This window comes from Borostomias antarcticus, assembly GCF_949987555.1.
Source record: "Borostomias antarcticus genome assembly, chromosome: 24".
NCBI lineage: Eukaryota > Metazoa > Chordata > Actinopteri > Stomiiformes > Stomiidae > Borostomias > Borostomias antarcticus.
In genome coordinates this window covers 7035517-7063085 of record NC_140257.1, presented here as the reverse complement: position 1 = coordinate 7063085, position 27569 = coordinate 7035517, and the positions used below count along the sequence as shown (strand labels likewise).

The window sequence follows — 27569 nt, the reverse complement described above, 5'->3', positions numbered from 1 at the left end:
ATAGCAGATCTGATGATGGTGTCCGTTCCACGACGCCAATATAGCCTATGCCTATTTGGGGGGGGGTTTGGCAATTAAACTGTCAAATCATGAACTTAACTCTCTTCATTCCTGGTGCCTTTTGGTCCTGTGCCTTTAAACGCAGAGTGCGCTGACGCTCCATCTTCCAGATACTGGGACGCTGCCGCAGCTCAATGAACCTCGCCTCTCGCTGCGGTCGCTTACAGCAAAACAAAAGAGAACCGATCATTAATTTTAAGAAGAGAGACAAAAATAAGAAACAATGACCGAGAATACTAAAACCCACGTTATTTTGCTTTCATGTGGAAGTTTTAACCCCATCACCAAAGGACACATCCATATGTTTGGTAAGCAAATTGCGTACTTTCATTTGAGAGCGGATGATATGGGGTTCCAGATGTTTTGGGAGATCAGTCTATTCGTAAGAGGCTGTGCTATAGTAATTCATTAGATGGAAAAATAGGAAATCTCAGAAAAAGGTAATGATTGCATGATGTTCGTGGCTGTAGCCTAGACTTGGATTTGTGATCGCTGTCCAAGAGGGGGTGCTGAAATGGGCGACGGCCTCAGAGAAAGGAAATATGATCATGTCAGAATTGTGGTGAGCTAGTTATCATTAAGGTACACAATTTACTGTGGGGTTTTGAACTGTTCTAGACTATTACGATTTGCCTACTACATATTATCAACGGCAACAAACGTCGGTTTAACCGAACAATATTTTGGAATGCTGCTGCATAGGCCGATCAGCACCTACAATATAAGAGAGGAAATAGATTATACAAGGTGTGTATCTGGCCTATACATGTCATGTCTTACATGTTTAGCCAACATGGATGGTTGAGAATCCATTGGGTACACGCGGCCTCTTGCGCAGGCCTGTTTTGTTGAATGCCTGGTTCTGCGTCATTAAAAATAAAGTAGCTCACCACATCATGATGGCATCCTCCTTGAGTCATCTCAAAGCTACAGCCTACAACAGTAGGCTACTCCTCCAGGCACACGTCAGGAGTGTTACAATTACACTGAAATCTGTCGACTTATTTGATATGGGATGGTTTTTGCTTTGTCCTAAACATGGGTTCAGCCTGTCAGAATTTAATTAAATTTATAGGGAGCATGACATCCACACGTTGTCTTCTCACGTGTTGAGCATATACTGTATATTGTGGTGTAAGGCAAATGTCTAAGTATATTTCAATATGGTTTTGCGTTTATTAATAAGATTAGTCTGAACATTAATGATTCTATGCATACCTCACTTCTGTATAATGCTATGATGAATGGGACATCATTGCAGTTGTTCAAATACAATCATCTTTGGAATAATGTAATTAAGCCATATGCCAGGCCTACTTCAAACGACACCATGCATTAATTGATCCAACGATTATTGAAAGAACAATAAAATAAAAGGAAGCTTATGATTGTATAGTTCCCTCAAACGTGAAAACTATTTACAGTGGCATGAGGAATGAGGTTTTTATGGTGTACTATGTGCTCCATTTGTCGATATTTTGTCTTGTAGGCTATTTTGTATTTTGACTTTGTCAGTTAAATAGATACAGTCAACAGAGTGAGTGAAAAGCAGCAGTGAGGTAACCTGAAATATTGTGAGATGGAGAAAAAAGCATCCATGTGTTAGTGACCTATTTTCTCCTACTGCATGCCTTAGAGTGTCTGCTACAGTATGAGAGTGCACCAACCGATGCTCTCCTTTGGTGAGCCATTTTAACCTCTGTAGATGAAGAACTGTCTTAAAGCGTGACTTTTGTCACATTTCATATTTCCATAATAACTATATTGTATGTATAAATATTATACCATTTCTATAGTCTAGTTCAACACAATCAAGATATTGATATACATACAGTATTGGGTACTATGTGTGACCGTGTACCACCTTGTTAAACCTGTTCAGTATTGTTGAGTACGATGATCGGCTGGTTGGGTGAAAGATTTATTTTTTCCTTAGAAGATTTAAAGGAACGGGGTCCTTGTTGTAGAGCCCTCCACCGTGCTGGATGTGATTTATGAGATTCTGGACAGTTTTCATTTTCCCCATCATCTTCAAACATCGCAGCCTGTATCCCCTGGCTCCCTCTCATCTTGAAAAAGAGGGCATAGTTACAGTAGTAGTCTTTCCTCCATCCTTTCTCTCAGTCATCTGCCTTCTTTCATGGTAGTTCTGTGAGTAAACATTGCTCTGTAATTCCATCTGTTTACTGACACTGCATGGTCAATTCAAACATGTGTGGGACAACTTGAGGTGATGGCTTCCAACACTTACAGGTTTCCATGTACAGGTTTGTGTTAAGTGGGCAAAAATAATGAGGTGGGAGCCGAGGACTATAACTCCCTAACAGTGAATAGATGAATGTACACTCTGAAGTTGAAACAAAAGGCCTTCATCAATTAACTTGAGCTAGAAAATAATCATTACTGTCAATGTATGTAGGCCTAGTCTAAACTAAAGTTGGAAGTTGGAATTCTTAAACCAGTTTCTAAGGAGATAAGCTATTGGATTTAATAGTTTGGCATGGATAACGTGTGTGTGTGTGTGTGTGTACAATAAGACGTTTATAGCCCTATAACTTGCAGGTGTTCAGCCACTCAACCCCTCACGGTGGATCTGGTAAAACATAGCTATGTTTATAATGCTTTGTAATTTCTTTCAGAAAAAGCCAGAGAATACCTCCACAAAACAGGGCGCTTCATCGTGATCGGGGGCATCATCTCACCTGTCCATGAATCCTATGGCAAAGTGGTAGGAAATCATTTCACTCTCAGTATATTGTATTTTATCTAGTTTACTGTGTTTGAAATGCTTTTATTTTGGGTAGGAACTTATAGTTATGTCTTGACTGAAAATCCTTTTTGACTTTGTTGAGCATTAAAGGTAGGAATATGTAGGCTCTCGGTATCTGTACATCTGTTATGGGGCTGAGGTCTTGAAAGCAGTCTTTTTGAATAGGGCAAGTTGGCATTAGTAATGAAGTTGTAACTGGTCTTAATTTCCTCAAAGGACTGATCACCTTGTGTGGTCCTGTTGAAGTGCTCCTAAAACGCTCCCAGAAACCATCTCTGGTGCTTTTCTTCATCCATGCTCTGGAGCATTCTCTGAAATGAACAAAAAGCTTGTCCTAGTTTCTCTCTCTCACTAGAAGATGAATAATAGATCAATGTAAGAGAAACACTGTTTCAGCCAGATCCTGAATCTGCATTTGGAAACTGCTGTTTTCTAGTTGGGCAAAAAGACACGGGTTGTATGCAGTGAAACTCGTGTCTGTAATATTTCAGTAATTTTGACATGTGAGAGGTGTATTCAGGCCCATAACAGACACACATTTGCTGGGGAATGTAATGAGCAATCTCTTCAAAACCCAATTACCTTTTGACTATTGGCGGTGCTTACCATATGGGCTAGCCCCCAAGCGCTCTGAATCCATGTCAAACAAGGAAATTGTTGCGTAAAGATGCGTAATTGTGAAACCTAATGGCAGATGACCAGGAGCTTACAGAGTTATCACTGTGTGTTCCCAGGGCCTAGTTCCTAGTCGACATCGTCTCACCATGTGTCAGATGGCAGTCCAGTCCTCTGACTGGATCAGGTCAGTAGACACACAGGAACTATTGATGAGTTATTTGTGAGTAATTGACCCTCGCGGATCAATTTCATGTTTGTTTGATATAATAACATTTAATTGATTTTTTTCATATCAAATGGATTAATAACATACACATATTTTAATGGAAGAATGACTGACTGACTTTTGCAGTATCACAATACAAGATGATATCAGCTTTCCGAATTGTTCCAGTAAGGATGTTACAGTTCGGGAGGTATCTACATGTAACTATCCACTGAGAGATATTAGGGTTATAATCTTCTGGCGTTTTATGCAGAGTGGATCCCTGGGAGTGCTACCAGGACACATGGCAGACTACATGCAGTGTTCTGGAACATCACCGTGACCTTATGAAGGTAAGAACTATCGTGGGGTTTTAGTCTAACCATGATACAACCATAATGCGACCATTATACAACAGTTGTGCAATGACTGCAAGGTTGTTTACTGAATCCCATTCACATGATGAGTATAACCTTGCCTGACACTGGTCCTGTTCTGGAGACTTCCATTAACTGCCCTGGCAGTCAGACAAAAAAGATAATAGCCAAAACAACTTGAAAACACATGGAAGCCTACTGAAGACAATATCTTACAGTTAGTGAAAAGCACAGAATTAACTACTGAATATTGACCTGATTAATAACTTCATTAACGCATGACCCACTGGCTAGTTGGCATTTATTTTAGAAGTGTATACTATATGAAGAACTGTTTTGAGAGTGAGCCAGCACTTGTTGCCATGGAAACACCAGTATTACCCTCTCTGAACACTGTAACCATGTATGTGGCGATACCGATGTTGCTTCAGCAAAATCCTTGTGATTTATGTTGCTAGCAGATGTAAGCAAGATCCCATCCAAGTCAATTTCTGAGTAAGCAGGTTTCAATTATGTTTTTGTTTTTTTCCTTATCCACAGAGAGTCACAGGCTGTATTCTCTCCAACGTAAACACACCCTCCACGACTCCAGTGATTGGTCAGCCACAGAATGGCAATCCACCCATCTATCAGAACCACAACAATACCCACAAGCCTACTGCCAGTGAGTGTTTGTCTAGTGTTTGCCTATATTATTTTAATGTTGCATTTGTGCCACTTTAATAAGACTGAGAGATAAAAACTGTATCACATCATATCAGACTTGGGAATGACAAGCCGTATCCTTGGGCTTGAGGACTATTCCATAACAAACATTTTAACTGTGTATTCTTCTTTTAAGGTTGATGAAAAAATGTTGAAACAGTTTCCAAGAAAATGTTTGCTCTCTAAATCTATCTTTTTGAATGGATGTGTTTTCAATTATTTTACCTGTGCAGTCAAACTGTGGGGGAAGATGAGTGAGAGCCTGGGCAAAATCTGCTGTGTCCGTCCCCACATGGACCGATTCACCTTCGTGGGTAAGGAGCACAAAAGTCATATCCAGAAATATCTACACTTGTACTGTAGGGGTCCACTTTCATCCCAAATTAAGAATTGATTGAATGATTAACATTTTTTTCATTGAATACCAAAAGATGAAAATGCCAACCTTGGGACTGCAATGCGATATGAGGAAATAGGTGAGATTTACCTGTTTGTTTGTTTTTTAAGAATCCATCGATTTATTTAATTGGTATTGGTGGTGGTGTGGCGGTAAACCCACCATCTCCAGATCCCGTTCTGTGTGCCTCCCTTTGGCAAAGGTTTGGATATCATCTCCGCTCGTCTCTTTGTAATGTAATCTCTGTTGGTCTGCATCCCTCTCATTCCTCATGTCTCCGAAATGTTCAATATGGAAATAAAAATTATGGAAGGAGGATTGGCTTCCCACTGTCCTTTGAATAATAGATGCATTTCTGTTTCTATATTCATATTCCACACACAGTTGTTTGCTTCCCCCTCTTAACATTAGTAACATTCCTGCATAGATATTTCCTCTCATCTCATGACCTGACTGGGCCTGTTTTACGTGTTCATGTGTGTCTGTTGTCCAGAGTTGCGCATCCTGCTCCTGTGTGGCAGTGATCTCCTGGAGTCCTTCTGCATCCCTGGCCTGTGGAAAGACAGTGATGTAAGCTCTTCCATCCTCCCCCCCCCCCCCTCCCCCTCCCCTCTCCCCCCTCCCTGTGTCTGTGGAAAGTGATGTAAGTGATGTAAGCCCTTCCATCCTCTCCCCTCTCCCCCCCAACTTTTACTTTCTTCTCATGAGTGTGTGTTTTATTTAATGTCTCCCATGAATCGTGTAAGTGGACAGGACCCCAGTGTATCCTATCCTCAAAGTCTACATCCAGAAAATGATTCATTTCAATCGCAGCGTTTCTTTGCCACCATGTCGTAATCTATGCAAGCGTGAAATAGAGTGAGTGAAAATGCCGTGTGCTGTGATGGTGGCCGTCAGATGGAGGTGATCGTGGGGGACTTTGGGATAGTGGTGGTCCCCAGGGACGGAGCCGACACAGAGACCATCATGAACCACTCCTCCGTGCTCCGCAAGTACAAGGTCAGACCTCCATTACATCAAATTCATCTCATCTAATTAAACTAATTTCACAGTTCAAGTGTAGTCCTGAGCCAGATAAAAGCCTAATAATGTCCTATATTACCTCAGCATGATGTCGGGAAAAGCTACATCATTGTTTTTTTGTCTGTATTTCTTTCTTTTTTTCCAGAATAACATCATTGTAGTAAAAGATGATATGAACCACCCCATGTCCATCGTCAGTTCAACCAAGAGCAGGTTAGTGTTTATCGACCATTTGAACTTAGTTCTACTACTGTTATTTATTATAAACATCAGGCCAATCCTTCTCCTCACTGCATGATTATGCATCTGTTTGTTAGTGTAAACATCTTGGGCCAGACTACATACAGTACTGTGTAGGGTGCTATATAGGGGGAAATGGGCTCCAGTACTTCCTGAAATCAGACATGCTTTTCTATTTCCTGTCTTACACTATTGGATGAAATGATTATTCAGGTGTGCCTGATCATTGTGCTGCAGTCAGGCACGCCTGATTAATCACTTCACCCAATAGTGTAGGACAGGAAATAGAGAAGCATGTCTAATTTCAGGAAGTACTGGAGTTGTGCATATAGCCTACTGGGGCTGGTTGAGTGAGCCTGTCCCCCTGGACGCTGTCCCCCCCGCAGACTGGCTCTCCAGCACGGGGACGGCCATGTGGTGGACTACCTGAGCCAGCCGGTCATCGACTACATCCTGCAGAGTCAGCTGTACATCAACGCCTCTGGATAGGGAGCCGTCGCTACGCCGCCAGCATGAGAAGGGGGACGAAGGGAAATAAAACACCCCCCCCCCTCCCCCCGACGTCCTTGTCTGTCTTCTGTGTGAAACACACACAACCCCCTCCCCCGACGTCCTCGTCTGTCTTCTGTGTGAAACGTATACTCCTCTTGAGCTATCGCTTTTCCATTCAAAAGGAGCATTAGGTATCAATGTCCCTTCTTACTGTATCAAGGTGACTCATTGGAACTGTGGAGGGACAGCAAGGTGCACGAGGACGGAGGACAGGTGGACCATTTCCAATTTTTAGCAATGGAGTTTGATTTACTTTGCCCTCCATACCGGGTGGGTGGGGGTTTCCCCCCCTTTCAACCATTCCACTGGTCCTGAAGTGTAAACTCCACCTACCTGGCACAATGTGTGAGTTAAATCAAATGTACCTAATGTAGAGGAAAAGTGTACCTACTGTAGAAGGCTGTCAAATGAGTTTTCGTGAGGAGGAGGATGGTTTTATACCATAACAAGAAGGTGTGGGGATGGCATTTGAATGTTGGCCCTTTGCTGTTGATTTGACTGTCAGTTATTCTTAGATTGCATGCTTAGAGCATTTGTTTTGGCATGAGTACTTACACACTTCGTAGAAATTACTTACTGTTAAAGTGTTTGGAGATTTCAAAAAAAAAAAAAAAAAACTTTAAAAAACAACAACAACATCTATATACAGTAGTGTGGAGGACCCACCTCACTTCATTTGCTATTCACTGTCTCTGTACAGGACTTCTTGTATCAGCGTTTCTTTGGAGTTGCATATGGATGCCTGAGTGTTTTCTCGTCAGTGGGCATTTGTTTGCACATACTGTAAGAGAATTATTTGTACATTAATTCCTTTTTGTGCGTGAAGGACTTTCCCTGTTTGCCACCAAGCAAAATACCACAATGATAAAAACAAAAAGGCTACCTGTTTCTTACTATGTGCTACGGTAGGTTGCTTCTTGGCAATCTATCTAATGTGAATAGGATTGGAAATTAAAACAACAGCGCAGATTTTGATCAGGAAGTCAATTTCTTCTGCATGGGAATGAATCCAAAGACGATCTCCCTTTTCCCTGCATTCAATACAGTCATACCATCAACGTTAAATCAAAAATAAACAAGCGCTCAAATGTTATATTGCAAAGGAAGTGGGGACAAAGATGCCTTGCTTCTCATGTTGCCCCGGCTAAGATAGTCCAGCCATTGATTTGAATAGTATTGATGACAGTAGAGAGCTGATGGTATTACAGGGATATAAATATGTAATTGGTTGTGAAAATGGTGACCAAACCCGATGCAAAATGATGACTCGTGTTTTCACCGGGACTGAAGCATCTGTGTCCATTGGTCAAATTATCTGATGTTCATGGGAAAAACATAATACATTCCAGTGCTTATTTCAAATGTATTGTTTTTTTGTTTTTTTTTATCTGTAAGAGATGCACACACGTGTGAGTGTAGTAGCTAGAGCAGCCATGCTCATCAGTCTAGGGGCAGGCTTGGCCAGCAGTGTGCTGTATAATACTGTACACAGGGATGCTTCAGATCTACAATACTTCTACTTTCTATCCGCTACTGCTACACTTTATACATTAAAGAAATGCAACAGGGTACAATAGGACTCCCACCAGCTTGTCTTTCTACATGCTTATGAGTCTGTGTAAAAGTATGATCTCTCCTTTTTACATACATAATATCAATCATTTTGCATACTTCAAGTGATGGATGATTTCCATTAAGAAACATGCATTGATTTGTTTGTTTTTAGATCTGATTTGAAGTTTTATCACACAATTCATTTTATAATCAGAGATTGCTTTTTATTTGGTAATGTTCAGTGGCAGGGATCCATGAATAGAAATATATATTTTATTTAAATGTAATGCTCAGATTTGTCAAATTTGACTCTGTAAACAGAAAAACAGGAAATCAAGCTGCTTTCATAGAACAAATGAGTCTGAGACACACAGCTTTATTGTAAATTCATTCACACCTGGTTTGAGTCCTTAATAAAGATAAATATAAACATGTTGGATTATTCTTACAAACACAAGATAACAGAAAAATACATGGTTATGAACACACAACTAGATAATTTAAAATATTGTAATACAAAATCTTTTTCTTTGGTGTCAATGGTCCTAAAAACTTCACAGATCAACTCTTTGTTTACATAAACATTCATAAATACACTCATAGCACACATACAGTACCATAACACCAGAACCTAATGTTCAGCAAACACTCTTAAACACTCTTGAACAAGCAGCATTTTGAATGTCTCAAGTTAAACATGTGATGCTAATAGTCATCATGATAGACCAGGGACTCCCAATGATACTGGACTACAGGAGATGCAACACATTTCCACACTATTTACATGAAATACTTTAATTTGCCACCATGTTCTCATGGAGATTGAAAAAGTGAAACGAACACTCAGAAGACGTCTTTAGCACACTTCAATCTCACGGTCTCTCGATGGGAGGGGAGTTGAAGCAGCCGACTGGGACGGTCTTCCGGATGTCCTCCAGGTTGCTGATGTCCTCCAGGATGGTGTGGATATGGAGGTCGAGGCCTGACAGGCGGGCCCTCTGCTCGGCCTCTCTCTCCTCCAGGTCCTGCAGACGAGGCCGGAGCTGCTGGTTCACCTGGTCACGGGCGCTGGAGATGGAGCTCTCTAGCTCCTCCAGCCTCTCCTCGTCCACGCTGCCGGGCTGGCCTGTCAGAGGAGAACCATATCTATCACTACGGACAACAGCAGGGTCATACAGAAGACAGGAGAACAATCACTGAGGCTTCTGGTGCAAGATTGGGTGTGTTGAGTAAACAAGCATCCCAAACCCGAATGGCTAGCTGTCAGCCAGAACACCACCAATGACTATTAGCCATTATTGGACATGTCACCAACCAGCGCTTCTACAGTCGTGCGTCTCCACACTTCGTTTACGCTGCGCCATCGCTGGAGGAAGGTCTGGCTGCACTCATTACCATTCAGAGATAGGAGGGGAAATGCTCTATTTCTTTAAACCAATCACAATTGTCTTGGGCAGAGCTCAGAGGTTGCTATTTAAGGGGACTTTGAAAACAGTAACATGCAGATAGCAGGGGGAGGAGTCTGGATTTAATCTGATTGGCCGGAAGAATTTCAGTCGCCACTGATTGGGCAGTAATAAAACCAATGACATGGCTTATTTCTGAATTTAACCTACATCCTGTGAGTCAGACTAGTGCTTCTATAATTTAAGTGCAGCTAATCTAAGTGTGCTGCTAATAGCAGTCTGCATCCATTATCACTGGAAAACCAATGACTCACCGATCAGGCTCAGCAGGTCGTTGATGGCCAGGAGGGTCTCGCCGACCGCATCTCGGGTATGTTTGGCATTGTTAAAGGCACCGGTTGCCCCCAACGCCGCCTATTATAACGAGCAGAGAGTGGAAACCAGTGGATAAATGTCAGTTTGATACACTTAACCTCCCATTGATTCAGTTTAAAAAGTAGAGTACAGTCGAACCCGGAATCACAGTGTGCTGGGTTGAAGGGCATGTAATAGTACACAGTAGTAACTGGATCTACACTAGGGCAATCTGAATACCAAGCAAACTTTGACTTTGAAGCGGACTTTCCCTTTAACATGTCGCATCTACTGTAAGGCTGACCTCTTCAGCTCTGTCTCTCTGCAACTCCGCGTTGTCCCTCTCCATGGCCACCGTCCCCTCCGTGGCCACCGCCTGCTTCCTCAGGCCCTGCAGGCCCTCCCTCAGACTGGTGGCGTTCTTCACCAGGCCAGCATGAGCTGGCAAAGAACCAGACGTTCCCTGTGGACAGGAACAAACAATCAAAACAGGCCTCATTTTGGAGTTTCCATGCAAGCTTTGAGGGGAAATTTCTGGAAATACGCCCAGTGGTCTAAAATTACAGCATTTTTGCTTGTGAAACAGACCATGTCTCTCATATCCAATGGGTTCATATGCATAAGTGACTTAAGACATTGGTTTCATTGTTTTGCTCGTCTGACATTCTTCCTTTCGCATGCAGGCGCACAAACTGTGGATTAGCATAAATATGGGGCCCAGTTGGATATTTCCATTGAAAGGAGTCGGCTAGCGGTACCTCTAGTCGGGACACAACGGTCTCCAGCCTGTTAACAGTGCCCAATGCGTCACTGTAGTCTCCAGATACGCTCCCGATGATGAATAGGGTCTCAGAGTTGTTGCCAACGGCTTGCTGAATGGTGGCGTTGATGCTGGGCATTTTTTTTATGGCGTCATCGGCCAAAGCCTTGTTCTCGCTGATCTGGTCATCAAATCCTGGCGCATACAAGAATGGACATCACTATATTGTTTTCTGAGTTCAGAGTTTACAAATCTATAATCTAGGAAGACCTCTCACACTAGCTTAAAGCACTGTTGCTGTGAATACTTTGTGACAAAGTCACACTTTATATGACAGCGCTTAAATCTCTGTATAATTAATACTGTAGCGAATTGGGGGGGGAGAATTGAACGCGCTCCAAGCGGGGATCGAACCTGCAATCTCCCGCTTCCAAACCAAGCTCAATAATCACAACACCGAGAGCTGTTAACAAGCCTTATAGAGGATCATGACAATATATTAGTAACTATATTTGTCTTTTGTTATTCTTAACCAATGATACACTTGAGTTTATTGTGTACTCACAATAGTAGTAATGACATACTGTAACAAGTATAACAAATAAACAATATGAGTATTTGGGGGGTATTAGAAGTGGGATCCAATGCTAAAGCTAATGCTAACTGAATACTTATCCTACCTCTAAGCTTGGCCAGAGCTTCATCCACCCCATCAATGTTGTCAGTGATCATCTTGAGAGACAACTCTGTGTCTGCCTTGGCAGCATTCACCCTGGCAAGGAGCTGGTCATAGTTCTGTAACAGTCAAACATGAGTTATAAATAGGTAGGCATGAACATACAGTTTATAATATCAACATGTTAATGACATAACACATAGCCCTGTTGAAATAACGCAGTCGGAATTACTGGTGTTGAACTACAAACAACATTAAAACACTCCAAATGGATCTTAACACATGCAGTACAGTATTGTACCACTACAATACCACAGTGATAAAAAGGCATGAAGGGTCAGCTGTGTTAGAGGGGTCCCTCTACCTGTTGAGAGGCTTTCCCCGTGGCCAGGAGGTCCTCGGCCACAGCCCTGTCCCCCTGGACGTCCTCTTGTAGAGCCTCATACACAGTCAGGTTGTTCACCACCTGGGTCCTCAGGCCGCCCACACCGGCAACCAACGCGTCAATCTCTCCCTGAACACAACCGAAACGACGGTAAGTCACGGTGTGTTGGGTAAGTGTAATCACAGGCAACTTGTGAAGTCTGTGGAGACCTGTCCTATATTCCTCCTCACACATCTGGCTTTAATTTGCTTGGTGTTCCCCATCATCCCGCCTGGTCCCACTGTTCATTTTCTGCTGACTCATGTCAGCAAATGCTTAATTGTCTCATTATGTTTAGATGCAGGCAAAGGAAAGGGCACCTTACATGCGTTACGGAGGTATAATATTCACACCTAAATGAGACAGGTTCATGTAACATTATTGAGACAATGTAAACTGGTGTTCAAGTTAGATCAACCCAGAGACAATCTCTTTCAGAAGGAAACCCTTCCGCCTGCGCAGTACCTTGAGAGGACCAGGGAGGTCGAGCTCCAGGGAGGCTATCTGATCCAGGGTGTCTCCCGCCATCCTGCTCTCGTCTCCGGCTGCGCTGCTCAGGCGAGAGGCCTGGTTCTCCATGGCCTTCACCTGGGCGGAGTCCTTATCGTACCTGACCAGAGACACGTCAACATCAGCAGGACAGCGATGGTTGGGGAAACTATGACATGCAGGTCACATTTTTCTGTTCATGATACGATATGAGTCATTGGAATGCATAGTGCAGTATGTGTGGACTTGTTGCACAGACGAAGTTACCAATACATCTTTTAACTATCGGATCCAACGCTACGTGATCGTGTGGCGCTACGGTGTGTGAGGACAAGAGGGCCAGACAGGAAGATCTTACTGGGTTTTGAGATCGCTGATCAGTCCCTTGATCTTGTTTTCCCGGTTCATCACGGACCTCATGAGAGCCAGGCTCTTCTCCGACTCGGCCAGGGCGCCGTTAGCCGTTCTCTCCACCGCCTCCGCCCGGCTCTGGTGTCTAACGGAGACACACAACAGAGCAGAGGGCTGCATTGATTGATTTTTATTTATTTTTAAGGCAGGGACAAGGTACAGTAGACATTTATCCTATTGAATAGGGAGAGATACACTGTACAAGGTTATAGCTAAACAGCTAATTTACACCTGCAGTCCCTGGGAAAATAAATATACAGTCTTAAAATAGTGGGGCAAATAGTATACAGTAGGAGAGTAACATACATACAGAAGGAATACAAAAAAGTTATATAGCAGAGATTTCACTCATCCCCACATCCCAATACCCACTGGCTCTAGTCGTTAGGGTGATTTCATTTCAGTTCAGTTTGGGTCAATGCATATCAATCAACAACAAATGTAAATACACCAGATTTAGCCAGGAGGCTAATTTTCATCTGTGGTCCCTGGCCAAGATGTTATAAATAAGCATCCTAAAACGACACAAGATAATGATGGATCTGTTCCTCCGAGACTACCAGAAACATTATTTTTGTGTATTCAGAAACACCTATTTCAATATGGAGACTATTTCAACCACTTTAGAATTTTGGGGAAATATTACAAAATAATCATCTGCAAAGACACAAGTACATATGTAGATTGCATATCAACAGAGTTGCGTCTGTAAATAGCCTCTAGGCCCCTTTGAGAAAGTGATGCTTTCTGGTAGGTGCATGCTGGGATATATGGCGTGTTGAACTCACTGATCAGCCAGGTTGTTCGCTCTCTGAATCAAAGTGGAGAGGATGTCTGTGCCCGCCGCTGCATCAGCTAAGGGGAAGTCCTGAAATATGGAGGGTCATCATCATCATCATCATCGTCATCATCATCATCATCATCATCGTCGTCATCATCATCGTCGGCATCATCATCGTCGTCATCATCATCATCGTCGTCGTCATCATCATCATCATCATCATCATCATCATCATCGTCATCGTCATCGTCATCATTGTCATCATCATCATCATCATCAACATCATCACCAAAAACTGCATTAATCCAATTCTCTTTTTTTACGTGCTTAGATGACATTAACGTCAGAGACCAATGATAAAGTTGGACATTAGAACTTACGGCCTGCTTGATTCTGAGTCCCGCCTCCTCCAGCGTGCGCCGCGCGTCCTTGATGAGATCCTGGACGTCAGACACACGTCTCCGGTACGTCCGGTCCTGCAGCTGGATGTCGTCCACGGACCTGGAGACGGTCTGAACGTCTCTTCCCTCGGCTACCTGGGTCTGGCTGATCTCTGAGAGACGCGTCTGCAGGCTCTTCTCTGATGCTGTGGGATAATTAATACAACTTAATTCATAGAACTTCATTAGCTGATCATGAGATATGTAATGGGTGTTGGATGGCCTATTAATCTTTAAGGATGTTGAGCCAACAACAGATTGAGCCACAGACAGCCTTAAAGGGGTAGCGTGCTATTTTGGACATTTAGCCCTATTTGTGGTCTGTCTACCATGAGCCTGAGGCATAGAGACCATCATTTCACTGATCATTCCAGACTCTCACTGGGCTACAATGGAAGTCAGTGGGGTAGTGCTGTCTGCAGCCTCTCCTCTGATGCTGTGTGATCATTAATAGAACTCATCACTATGTTTCATTAGCTGATTGTGAGATATGTAATGGGTGTTGTGATTCAGTGAGTTCATGGTATATAACCATGAGTCAAATATCTAGCAAAACAGAGATAGGGTTGGGGTTCTGGTGAGAAATAAGGAATTCTCCTCTTTATGAAGCGTCTACAGCGAGCACGCCGCCGAAACGTTTATGAATGACTTGCCTGCCAGTTTGTCGGCATCGCCCTGCAGATCTACTACCAGCTCCTCAGCTGCCCTGAGCGCCCTCTCCATCTGGGCATCGTTGACTGGCAGCCTGCCCGTCTCCATGCCAGTAAACAGAGTCTCCAGCTCCTGCAGTTTACGAGCGTAACCGTCCATCTGTCGCGCGGGTCCCACCGGGAGAGGAAAGATCGAGAAGAGATTGAAAAAGATTGAGAAGAGAAAAAAAAATGATTATGAAAGATTATGACGGGTTATCTTTTCAATTTGTTTGCTTATCGTTGACCTGCAAAGTGAATTCTGGATACTGAATCCTTCTGTCTGGCCTCATCCTGGTTTTTCCCCACATGATGACTGTTTGTGAGTTTCAAGTGGAGGCGAATTGATGATGAAGTGGGAGCTCGTCTACTCAGGACTAACAGGCCTGATAGCTCCTCCAGATGAATCATCCGCTGTGTTTGGATGCCGTGGTTCTCCCGGTTCCCCTCACACAGGGAGCCTGAGGGCGGAGAACCCTGCGGCACCTTGACATCATTCTTCTTAACTCAAAGAGAAGCGTGGGTAGAGAACAGTGAACACCCACACTCGCACGCTCGCTACTCTCTCATTACCTGGGATGTGCAGCGCCATGCTTCGCCCCAGGTGGGATAATATTACCACTGAAATCTGCACTGCCTGTAGTGTGTGGAAACACCAAGCTTTCTATTTTAGCTCTGGCCGAGGAAACCATGTGAAGATATTCCCTCGTAAAATATACTGACATTATAATTACCAGCTTTTACTGTAATAATAATATTCAACAGCAACTTCCTCATCGGCCTACTAATCTTTAAGGATGTTGAGCCAACAACAGATTGAGCCATGGACTGCCTTAAAGGGGTAGTGTGCTATTTTGGACATTTAGCCCTATTTGTGGTCTGTTTACCATCAGCCTGAAGCATAGATATTTTTAGGTGTTTGGCATGACTTGCACATAGTCCTCTGTGGGAACAGTGAAAACAAGCGCCAGGGGAATAGGCTCTGTGCACCAGCTCCACTACTTCCTGAAAGTCACTTGGCATCTTTATTTCCTGTTCTATATGATTGGCTTAAGTGATTAATCAGGTGTGCGGAAGACCCAGCGCACACCTGATTAATCACTTAATCCAATCATATTGGACAGGAAATAAAGAAGCCAAGTGACTTTCAGGAAGTAGTGAAGCTGGTGCACAGAGCCTATTATGTCCAAGCCATGCCAAACATGTAAAAACATTCTGATTGCAATACATTTCAGAGGAGAGCATATTGAGACCAGCAAGATTACACCCTGTGCTCCCCGTCTAGGAAAACTACTTTAACACAGTTTTTCCAAATTCTTTTACATATGCCCCATTCACTTCCATTGTAGCCCAGTGAGAGCCTGCAGAAAAACTGCAGCTAGCTCAATACTGGAACGATGAGTGAAATGATGGTCTCTATGCTTCAGGCTCATGGTAGACAGACCACTAATAGGGCTAAATGTCCAAAATAGCACACTACCCCTTTAATAGGCTATAGCCTTTCACTATGGACTTGGTTTTCTGGTCAATTCTCTGAGCACACAGCATGTTTGGCCTGGATACAGAGATTGACCGGTCACACAATTCAGTGACCTTCATGAAATTCCTTGAGGGTACATAATAATGCTCTCTATTCAAATAACTAACAACTATAGGAAACTAGAAACTATAGGAGTGTTAATAATATATTTTGACACCCCATTTGTTGCGATATGAGTCATTTCACCCTGGAAACATATGATTTAAATATTCCTTTATGCTTGCATATTTCTAAATACATACTGTAGATGTATACAATAAGATGTCTCTCACCTTCCTCTTGACAGGGCTGAAGCAGGAAGGGCAGGTGGAACGCTGGCACTTTAACCCTTCGAAGCCCTCTCTGCACGGGCACTGGCCCTGGTCACTGCACTGGCTGGACAGAGCGCCCTGGGGATCGCAGTCACACGCTGGAACACAGGGAGAGAAGACAGCTGTTGAGATCCATGTAATCAATATCAGATGAAAAGTTTATTACTATTAATAATACATAATACTTAATAAAATTAATAAAATTAATAAAATTAATAAAATTAATAAAATTAATAAAAATTAATAAAATTAATAAAATTAATAAAATTAATAAAATTTTAAAATTTTAAAATTTTAAAAGTTATTATAACAATAAATATTACTGTTACTTAAAATAACAGATAACTCGTGGATATGACTTTCAAGACGTCTTCGGAGACTAGACAGGAGGAGAGCGGGGGATCTGCCTGTACGCACGCTGGCATGCCTGTGAGGGCCGGCGGTGGTGGAAGCCTTCCAGGCAGCGGTCGCAGGCGAAGCCCCTGGTGTGGTTCAGGCACCTCAGACACTCCCCGGTCCGCGGGTCACAGTTGCCCATGGCATTCGGGTCCACGTGGCCGCTGCAAACGCACGGCGTGCAGGACCGCCGGGGACCGCTCTGGCCCAGGGGATCGCCGTGGAAACCGTCTTGGCAGGCGTGGCAGCGAGAGCCTGTTTGGGGGAGGGAGAGAAGGAGGGAGGGAAGGAGGGAGAGAAGGAGGGAGGAGAGAGGACAGGGAAATGCAAAAGGAACACCTTTACATATTTCACAATAAGACACCTTATAATAGGCTGCTGTACTGAGTTTATTCAGTTCACCTAGGGTCCTGTACTGTAACTCCTCATGTCTAATTTGACAAAGTCAGATATCACTGTAGATATGCCTCTAGTGAGTCCCAGTGTATTGAAGGCATATTCATGTATTACTGATCAAAAATTGAGCGGAACTTCTCGTCACATTTCTCATCACATCCAGCCCTCAATGGGTTCATGATTTTGGTTTCCATTCACCGTTCTTACATCATTTTGCTCTCGCTGAATTATACACTGTGATCAATAAAGATTTTCAACTCGATTATTTCGTTCATGGAGATCCGCGATGACGATTGATGACAAGTGTTCCCTTAATTTCTTAAGAGACTCCTAGTGAGAGACTGACCAATGGTGCCAGGTGGACAAACGTCACACTTGACCTCCAGAGTTCCAGGGGTCACGGAGCAGGACGCTTCATTGGGACAGGGACACGGGACGCAGGCCTGGGGCAGCGCGGGGTCGGGGTACTGGCCAGGCGGGCAGGACTGACCACCAGGGGTCTCGTCTGCAGAGTAACAGTCACCTGGAAAACATAACACACATCACAGACTTTTATCACAGACTTTTATTCATCTTTTATTTAGACAATTAGACAATATTAATATTTTATTTATCAAGGCATTCATGGATATGAATAATGAGATATGTACTGTCATATTAATCAGTTCATTATGAATTACTATTGGGTTTAAAACACTGATGATCCAAATGTTCATTAACAAAACGACTATGTTTCTGAACAATAACCTTATACAAATAAGCCTTTATATTAATAGTGTATTGTAATTATCATCCTCATCCTCATCATCCAAAGAAACATCACCATGAAATCACGTAACACAAATATAACATGAATCAAAATGGCTTCCTACCAGTTTCAGGGTCACAGCTTCCCCCAGCGCAGCTGCAGGGCACACAGGGGCTGAAGAGGCCTTGTCTGGCGGAGCGTCTCCTGAACCCCGGAGAGCAGCTCTCGCAGGCCTGACCGCTGAGCCCCTCCGGGCAGCGACAGCTCCGCACCCACGAGGCCGGCTCACCCCCGGGGCCCTGGCGCGCCGTCACCAGGCGCACGTTGTCCAGGTAGCCACGCCCTAAAGAGCCGGGACCAAGAGAGTTTTTATATTTGATTTACCTGCGGAGGAGTTGGAGATGAGGGTTGTAAATAGGCGAAGGCAAAGTACGATCGCTCACCGTTTTCCCCAAATGTCGCTCGGATTTTGATGGCCGTCAGGTTCTGCAGAAGTGTTTGAAACTGGAAAGGGGAGAGGGGAGGTCTCCATTTACTGCTCACTTGCTCATCCAGTCTGAGAACGAAAAATTCATAATTTCATGATCACCGAAATGTGCACAGAATCGTACGCTTCTATGGAACATACAGTCGTGCCAAACCACGCCAGCTCACTGGCTCTAAACTAGTGGCTGACCTGAACGTGTAGGTGATCTTCTGACCACCAGGTACGATGGAGCGTAGGTCCCCCAGAGACGCTGTTACCCTCAGACCCGAACCCTCCAGCACCACATCACTGGTGGACGGGTGTCTGACCCCCCGGTCCAACCGCAGGGAGAAGGACAGGTTCTGACCATAACTCAGTCCTTGGTTGCCCAGGTAGGAGGCTGGTCATGGGAAATAGAACGGAAGGAATGAGATTAAAGATGAACGTCTAGTTATTGATAGAGTGCAGTCTAACTTAATTAGACTCACCAGGGGCATAGAGATAAACAGGCATGCTGTCTTCGGAGATGACCTCAACGTCCTGGTGTTTGGGGGACCAGCGGAAGATGACCTTGGGTGGGGTCACGCTCTGGGCTGTGGCTGCCCGCCAGCCCCGGGGCCCTGGAAGGAGCAGCAGATTATGAGGATTATGGACCATAATCTCATCTGGATGAGTAGACTTGACTTGACTTGAAGTGAATGAAGAATAATCTGTATTATATTCATTTTAAATTAGCTGTTCATTTTGCGCGCAGGTAAATCTTATAAATTCTTGAATTTACCGTTGTCAAACGTTGATGAGAGAGTAGAGACGGAGTATCCCGGTGCAGCTGAGCAGTCTGAGGAGTGACCGTAGCAGAAGCACGGGACGGACTTCACCGGCTGGTCTGTGAGCTGACCACCGCTGCAGGAAAGAAACAGCATCACAGCTCACACTGTTACAAACTCATACAGTAGCCTAGGTCATTGAATGATGCATAATTATCTGTTTATCTAATGTACATAACACATCATCTAACTATAAATGGTTCTCAGAGAGCAGTAGCATGGTAAGGCAAGTTTATTTGTAAAGCACATTTCAGCAACAAGGCAATTCAAAGTGCTTTACATGAGACATTAAAAGCATCAAGACAAAGTGCAACACTTAAAAGGTCATATAAAAGTAAATGTGAAAAAATGACATTTAAAACAAAATGCTGGAAAAATAAAATACAGGAATAAAAGTTACAGTGCAGTGTATGAATTAATAATTATTTGATTTAACAAAAAGCAGCGGCAAAAAGAAAAGTCTTCAGTCTTGATGTAAAAGAACTGAGAGTTGCAGCAGACCTGCAGTTTTCTGGATGTTTGTTCCAGGTCTCCATGTGTTGTTTTAACTCTGGGGACAGAAAGCAGGCCTGTGCCAGACGACCTGAGAGGTCTGGATGGTTCATAATGTAGCAGCAGACCAGAAATATATTTTGGCCCTAAACCATTCAGTGCTTTATAAACCAACATCAGTATTTTAAAGTCAATTCTTTGACAGACAGTAAGCCAGTGTAAGGACCTCAGAACTGGAGTGATGTGATCCACTTTCTTGGTCTTAGTGAGGACTCGAGCAGCAGCGTTCTGAATCAGCTGCAGCTGTCTGATTGATTTTTTATCGAGATCTTTAAACACACTGTTACAGTAGTCGAGTCTACTGAAGATAAAGGCATGGACAAGTTTTTCCAGATCCTGCTGAGACTAAAATCCTTTAATCCTTGATATATTCTTCAGGTGATACATGTAGTAGGCTGACTTTGTAATTGTCTTAATGTGGCTGTTGAAATTCCGGTCTGAGTCCATGACTACACCAAGATTTCTGGCTTCGTTTGTGTTTTTTAGCATTGATTGGACTGATTGGATCTGAGTGCTGACTTTTAATGTTCTTCTTTGGCTCCAAAGACAATTACTTCAGTTTTATTTTTGTTTAGTTGAAGAAAGTTCTGGCACATCCAATCGTTGATTTGTTCAATGCACTTACTCAGCGCTTGTATGGGATTATAGTCCCCTGGTGATATACATTTGTGTGTCGTCTGCATATCTATGGTAGCATAATGGTATTACCCCATTCATTGGGTGGAGAGCTTTATGCCAGTCCAAACCCTGTGTCTCTGTAACCTTCCCATGTCAAGATATGTCCGTTTCAATTCCCCCTATCGACAATGAATGGAAGGAATTTTCACCTAAATCCAAAAAATGAATGGTGGTGAATGGCTAGCCATGTTTGGGCGGCACGTTGACCCATCCCGTTATTTGGATCCGCTCCAAAATTGAATGGGTTCTAAATTGGCCCATGCTACATGGGGCAGTGTCAAGGCAGGTGTCATAGAAATTGTAATTTCACCACCTCCCTCAACCTTTCACATAGCTGTGCTAACCTTTTCCTGCTTTTTGTTGATTTTATGTCTATTTTTATGTGAAGCACCAGGAAACTGGAAATGGCTCATGGACCCGCCCCGTGATTTGGATCATCTCCAACAAACAAAAACACAAACAAACACAAGAACAAACACACGCCACCGAAAACATTACCTCTCACCCTGCGCTGTCGGTGGGGCAGAGGTAGCAAAACATGTTGAATATACTGAAAACGTAAGCAAAGTAGCCGAGGTAACTGTTCTAGCCTTTACAATGGGAAACAATGACAACAACAAGGAGTCAAAAGCCTGGAGTCCAATGATTAGATTTTACCTCTGAGCACAGCCATTGGGTTCTAGCGGCGTTCCCTCGGGGCAGCGATCACACTTGTCCCCCACCACACCTGCCTTACACCTGCAGCGCCCCCTGCTGTCACATAGTGGACTAGCAGAGCCTGAGAAGGGACAAGATGGAAAACAGCATCTCACAACAGCATCTCACAAGCACCATCTTAACATCAACGACAGCAAAGTCAAATCAAACATGTAATCTTTCACTAAGCAGACTACAGATAGGCCGGATCAAGCGCCAGATTTTTCACTTCTCTGGCACGGGGTTTGTAGAATGCATGATTCAAGATCTTTGTTCAAGGACATCTTCACCGTCAGACTGTTCTCACCTGTGGGACTGCATCCACAGGGCAGACAGCTCCTTCCTGCCCCCTGGTGGAAGAATCCGTCCTGGCATTTCTCACAGTGCCTCCCGTCAGAGTTCCCCTGGCAGTCCACGCAGCGGAGGCCCAGGGAGTCTGGGAGGCAGTAGCGCGCCTTGCCGTTGCATTCACAGAGAACTGACGCTGGAGACCAAAACATGAACACAATTGAATGATCGAGAGGCCCAATGTAGCTTGTGAACAATGATCGAGTGCATTATGGTAACATTTTCAGTTTGAAGGAAGATTTGAAGGCTATTTGTAGTGTTCCTTTTTAAAAAAATAAAAAAAATAAAAAAGTTTTATATGACCTTTTATGTTTCTCTTCTTTGTCTTGGTGTTTTTAATGTCTCACGTAAAGCACTTTGAATTCCTTGTTGCTGAAATGTGCTATACAAATAAACTTGCCTTTCCTTGCCTTAATTGCCTTCCTTGAAAAATTGTGCTGACCACTATGAAAGGTGAAATGTTGCACTTTGCCAAGTGAGAAGGTAATGCTCTGTTTTGCTTTGATTATTATAATTTGATATTTAGTTCAGTTTAGTTCAGTTAAGCAATTCTTGTGGTGAAGGTCAAGACACTAAGACTCTTAGTATTAGAATACGACCCACAATGACCCAAAGGGCATTTTCCAAGCTTCATATATCCAGAGATGTTCTCCTCATTATAAGTCTTTGTTATTAAGTACCGTTAATCACGATAAGAAGCTCATGTGGAAAAGACAAGTGCCTGCTTGTAGCTGTTGTTGTCGCTGAGGCAACGTTGAGACAACATTGCAATTGTGACCTCAAGCCAACATATGCTGACAGGAGACAGTTTACCACCACAGGAGTCAACAAAGTGATGACTCAATGCTTCCAGGCTGATCTGATTGGCTGAGGGCAGGGCGCCAGTCTACCTGCCCCTCCCTGTCCTCTCGCCACAGTAGCCCACTCAAGAAAGTGTTTATTTAACCATTAAGGTGTGCTCATTTACTACATCAAACCCCTCTTCAAGGTCAGCTGAAGACTCCTATATAACATAAAGGCACACAATTAAAAAGGGCCACAAACACCTTTAATGCCATACCTGAAATGAATATTATTGGACAACATGTGTTATTTTAATACTTCCAGAAAAGGAATACCCTACAGTGGAACTAGTTTGTTAGTTTGTGCCATAATCCTCAGAGAGAGTACATGGAATCTAAGTGCATTGTATACTTCATTATAGTTTATCAAAGAACATAGTGTTTATTTCATCAGGGAAATTAATGAAATCTATCAAGAGGGATAAGCCAGATATGGATAAAGACATAAGACTGCAGTCACTGGTCACTCACCTTGAGGTCTGTAGGTTCCTTGAACTGACCAGGTCAAAAGAAAAACCCCACATAGAGATATCCAACTGTTCGTCATTGTCACTGACAATCTCAGTCGGTAGCTCAGTATTAAACCAATATTCAATCAATATTCACAGAAAAGTCAGTGCATCTATCCAGCTACACCTGATGCTTCTGTCCAACATCTCCAGGTGTGCTCTTTTTAACACCTCCCCTGTGGCATGCTGGGACATGCGGTCCTCACTGTCTCCCAGCTGGAGGTTTACTCACATGTGATTCAGAGCCCTCACACTCACCCTCCTCTGGCTCACAGGAAATACCCAACTCTGCATCACGACTGGGTATTGTCAAGACCTGAATGAAAAGGGGGCGTTGTCACCATGGCAATAGCAAAAGACACTATGGAGTTTTACAACTTTACATAAGCTTAACATTTGAAGTTGAGGAAAAAATATTATGTAGTAATGATCTACTTCTGTTAATACTTTAATTGAACTTTCAAGTCCTAAAGTAATATTTTACTTAGAGGACAAATATGTGAGTAGCAAAATTCAAATACAAAGGCGAAAAAACATCACCTGATGTGGTTGAATGATTCCATTTAAAATGAAGAATTTGATTATATTTTGCAAGAGAAGAGGCAAGAACGTCCTGAGCAGGATCAAACAAGCAGCTTTATATATTGATATAATAGCAGTGTTACACATCTTCAGCAAATGTGCATTCATTTTACTACATGCATACTAATTTTCATCAAACTTAGCATTCTAAATGTAGGCTAATGGCTTTGTTCAACCAAAAAGGCAATACTAAACCAGCTTCATTTACAATTGTGTTTGTATGTATGCAAAGCAGTCACAATGTTCTTCTTCAGGAAGCTTTTACTGTCTAATGTTACAACTTCAAATTAAAACACACAGAGTCAACATATTAACATCCTCTCCTAAAAAGCTAAACAAATCCTATGGAAATCAGAACTTGTCCAAGCAACAGGAGCTTGGACGGAACATTCCTTGCTCTAACTGATTTTTTTCCATCTCCTCCATCTTCCATGTCCAGTGATTCACTCCCGTCATGTTTGAACACATGGGAGGGTCTTGCTTGACTGCAGGTGGGGAACACCTTCTAAAACCTCCAAGGCTAACATTATAAACGGACGTAAAACAAGCCTTGAAAACAAGAATTGAGCATCCTTTTTATGTAAGCATCTCTGGAATGCAGCTTAACTGCTTAATTATTCGCCACTTACTAAAGGCATTTTTGGCCTCTTGAACAGTCCTAATAGCAGACGTATTTCCTGACTATCACCAGACTGCTGCCACGCCCTTCACATCAGACGTATCCCTCCGCAATGAGCAGCATTCCTGATAGGATAAGAACGCTGTGCCTCAGGGGAAGTATTCTGTTCTGTTTGCTAACGGCACCACACCCCTGTAGTGTCATGCTCTGACATGGCGGTGAGACTGGGGTGGGGCCGCTGCCTAACTCAGCACTAGTCTCACACACACACACACACACACACACGCACTAGTCTCACACGCACACACACACGCACACGCACGAACAAACACACACACACGCACCCACGCACACACACACACACACACCCATCCTGAGCTGCACCCTGCCCGTCATGGGTGCGTTGATCTGAACACCACGCCCTGTACGCATACACAGTTGTATGTGGTGATTTGTTGGAGGCTTTCACAAGTACAGAAGTGGGGGTGCCGTTCCTCCTGAAGACAGATGAGCCAAAACAAAGACCAAACACACACAAGGCATTTCTGGTCTGACACACAAGAAAATGTCCATTTTTATGTGTGGTCCCAGTTTTGGCTCCCCAAGTCTTGGAAACAAGACTTGTATTCAAGATCTTTTTTGGGATAATGAAAGGATCTGAAAATAAGTCTTCCATCTCATTTATGGTAATGATCATGGAAATATGGGGCATCAATCGGTATTCATCAACTTTTTACATGCCGAATACTCTTCTCAATAGCTTTGCCCCATTTTCAGTCAAGTTCAATGTTATAGTAAAGTTATTTCTTTATGAAAGCACAAAATACTGTCAATCTACTGAAAATACTGTAAGTCTAATGAAAATCATACACTGTAGTCATCGAGGACGACTTTTTAAAAGTGAACTTTGTCACATCAGTAAAATGCTATTAACTGTCAAGCTACAACATGAGTAGAGCAGGGAAGAAGCCTAACATTCATCTATCAACTGTACAGTACCGACATCGCCATTTCATACAATCACACATCGACTGAATACTTCCTGTAATAATTTTTTATTATTCAAATGGGTAACAAAGCAGGGATGTGTCAGGTCTTCACAGGTGAATCAGTGAAAAGGCACCTAGGTATTATTTTGGAGGGAAAAAAAAGAAGGACCAGGACAGAGAAACACCATCCATGACCAAAGGAACCACAAAAAGATGGCGCAACACATACACATCATCTAGGGACATAAGAATACAAATATTCAATACAATATAAATTAGAAATACTGTTTTATACATCAAGCTGTTGTATGCGCTGCACATCCTTCCACAGCAGTGTGGCGGACATGGATGAAGGGTCAGATGGGAAACAGATGGTCGTTGGTTTTAGTCCCTGCCACATTAATAAAAACCTGGAACAAACTTAAAATACAGTTTGGAGAAACTACAACTAGAATAGATTGACATTATCGTTAGAATTCAAAAAATGGATTGAGTGATCAGGATAGGAGCATTGCTGAATTAGAGGAGTGGTTTCCAGGTATAACCTATAGTATTTATGAATGGACCAGCTGAGGTTCACGACCCGTCGGACAAAATCCCTGCTTCTCTACTGAAATGTAAAGACACCATCATGTACGTGCGAGGACAACGTGTATGAAGTGTGTAATAGACGTGGCGGTCCTGGGTTAGGACTAGGTGATGTGAATATTACAACCACATATTAAGGCACAAAACACTAATTAAAAATGGTTAACTAGCAACTTGTGATCAAGCTTATTTTCTTGGAGTCAAGCGTATAAATTCAGTAATATGAACGTTATGCGTATTGGAGACGACTTGTAAAAGGCCGTCCTTACAATCGAGGTGCGTCCTGATTGTGTCAGTCGAGGGTGGAAGGTTCTAGTTACAAAGGTATCTGTCAATTAACGTGTGACCACCCACTGAGAATCAAACACAAAATGAAAGAATGGCAGAGCTATGAGGCGACAACACAGCCGTGTATACAAGCAAGCATATTATACCACAGAAGTTATCATATAGATTTATATATTACGTGGAGGTTTCAGTTGATTTTCTTTGTGATAGAACCTATACGAGGTGGCTGTTGGGTCTTGGGTTTAAAAACCAGCCAGTCCTGAATCATTTAAGCATATATTTACACAAATAACAATTCCTCACTCTATATCATAATAAAAAACATTCACACAAAAATATAACATTTGAAATAATTATTAGCACCAGTGTATCAGATAAAGTCTTGCTACGCAAATGTACAAAGTTGCATAGTGTTGAAATTTTGCCTTGTTAATGTGAGATTTGCAGTACACCTGTAATAAGCAGCAGTTTCGGGATGACAAAACATGGTTTGTAGTGTTATAACATAAGTAGGCCTACATGTGATGACTGAACCATGATGTTCCACTGGGGCCGGTAGAGATGTCCAGTTGTGAATATGTGGAACAAGAACCTGTAGTGTTGAATACTGTGAATGCATGTATGACAGGAATACTGCCTCCTTTGTTAATGCGCGACATGTAGCTTTGGGAGAGAGTTGAGGCAAATCAAACATAGAAAACGTAGAAGATTCCTTCACTGCGTGTTTTTTGAAAAGAAATGGTTGGCATCACCAAGGATGGCACTTACAGTGTGTATTGGAAGTTGCGCAATACCTAGCAAAAAATAAAATTAAAATAAAAAAATCTCACAGACAAACCAATCCTGCCACGCCCTTAGGTCTAGAACGATGGCTAGATAACTTGTTAGATATCATATCAAGTAAAAAAAAAAAAAAGAAAAAAAAAAAAAGAAAAAAAAGTATGATGCACATGGAGCCCTCCCTAAAGGTTGAGCGTCTGTCGTTCTGTTGTGGTGGTTTGGGATGAAGCAAGAAAGTGAGAAAACTTCCTCTACGGCAAAGTGTAGGAACAGTCTGGAGGTGGTGCAGTCATGTGGGTTTGTCGTTATGTGGGAGGCGCGTCGCCTCTCCTAACCTGCTGCCCCCTAAGGAGACTGGACACACGGCCTGAGTGAACCGCCCGTAGTGTTTCACATTACTGCATTAACTGCATGTCAAAAGCTGCTTCTCTTCTCTTTCGTTAAAAACCATCAACTTGGCTTGAAATTGGCTTCTCTCTTGCA

General features: G+C 42.9%; 3 protein-coding genes across 3 annotated transcripts in view; 1 reads left to right on the top strand and 2 right to left on the bottom strand.

Moving 5' to 3' along the window:
- Positions 1-283: 283 nt before the first annotated feature.
- Positions 284-6884, top strand: nmnat2 (nicotinamide nucleotide adenylyltransferase 2; the record flags this gene model as incomplete). The annotated part of the gene is made up of 11 exons (XM_084458377.1): positions 284-368; positions 2700-2788; positions 3565-3632; positions 3928-4006; positions 4571-4694; positions 4969-5049; positions 5167-5211; positions 5626-5702; positions 6030-6131; positions 6301-6368; positions 6782-6884. 11 exons carry the CDS (start codon positions 284-286, stop codon positions 6882-6884), a joined length of 921 nt encoding a protein of 306 aa, XP_084314503.1.
- Positions 6885-9373: 2489 nt separating this feature from the next.
- lamc2 (laminin, gamma 2) lies at positions 9374-24837 on the bottom strand (the record flags this gene model as incomplete). The annotated part of the gene is made up of 23 exons (XM_084458193.1): positions 9374-9627; positions 10222-10321; positions 10566-10724; positions 11020-11216; positions 11702-11816; positions 12062-12211; positions 12587-12731; positions 12969-13106; positions 13810-13889; positions 14183-14388; positions 14896-15052; positions 16744-16880; positions 17200-17433; positions 17921-18097; positions 18447-18665; positions 18766-18878; positions 18999-19188; positions 19277-19408; positions 19570-19691; positions 21503-21623; positions 21849-22025; positions 23203-23283; positions 24810-24837. The coding sequence occupies 23 exons, from the start codon at positions 24835-24837 to the stop codon at positions 9374-9376; spliced, it is 3432 nt and encodes a 1143-aa protein (XP_084314319.1).
- Positions 24838-27257: 2420 nt separating this feature from the next.
- lamc1 (laminin, gamma 1) overlaps positions 27258-27569 on the bottom strand; it is a 47014-nt gene continuing 46702 nt past the window's right edge. The window contains exon 28 of the mRNA XM_084458369.1: positions 27258-27569. This exon is cut by the window's right edge and continues 372 nt beyond it. The gene's annotated coding sequence lies outside the window, so the exon portion shown is untranslated.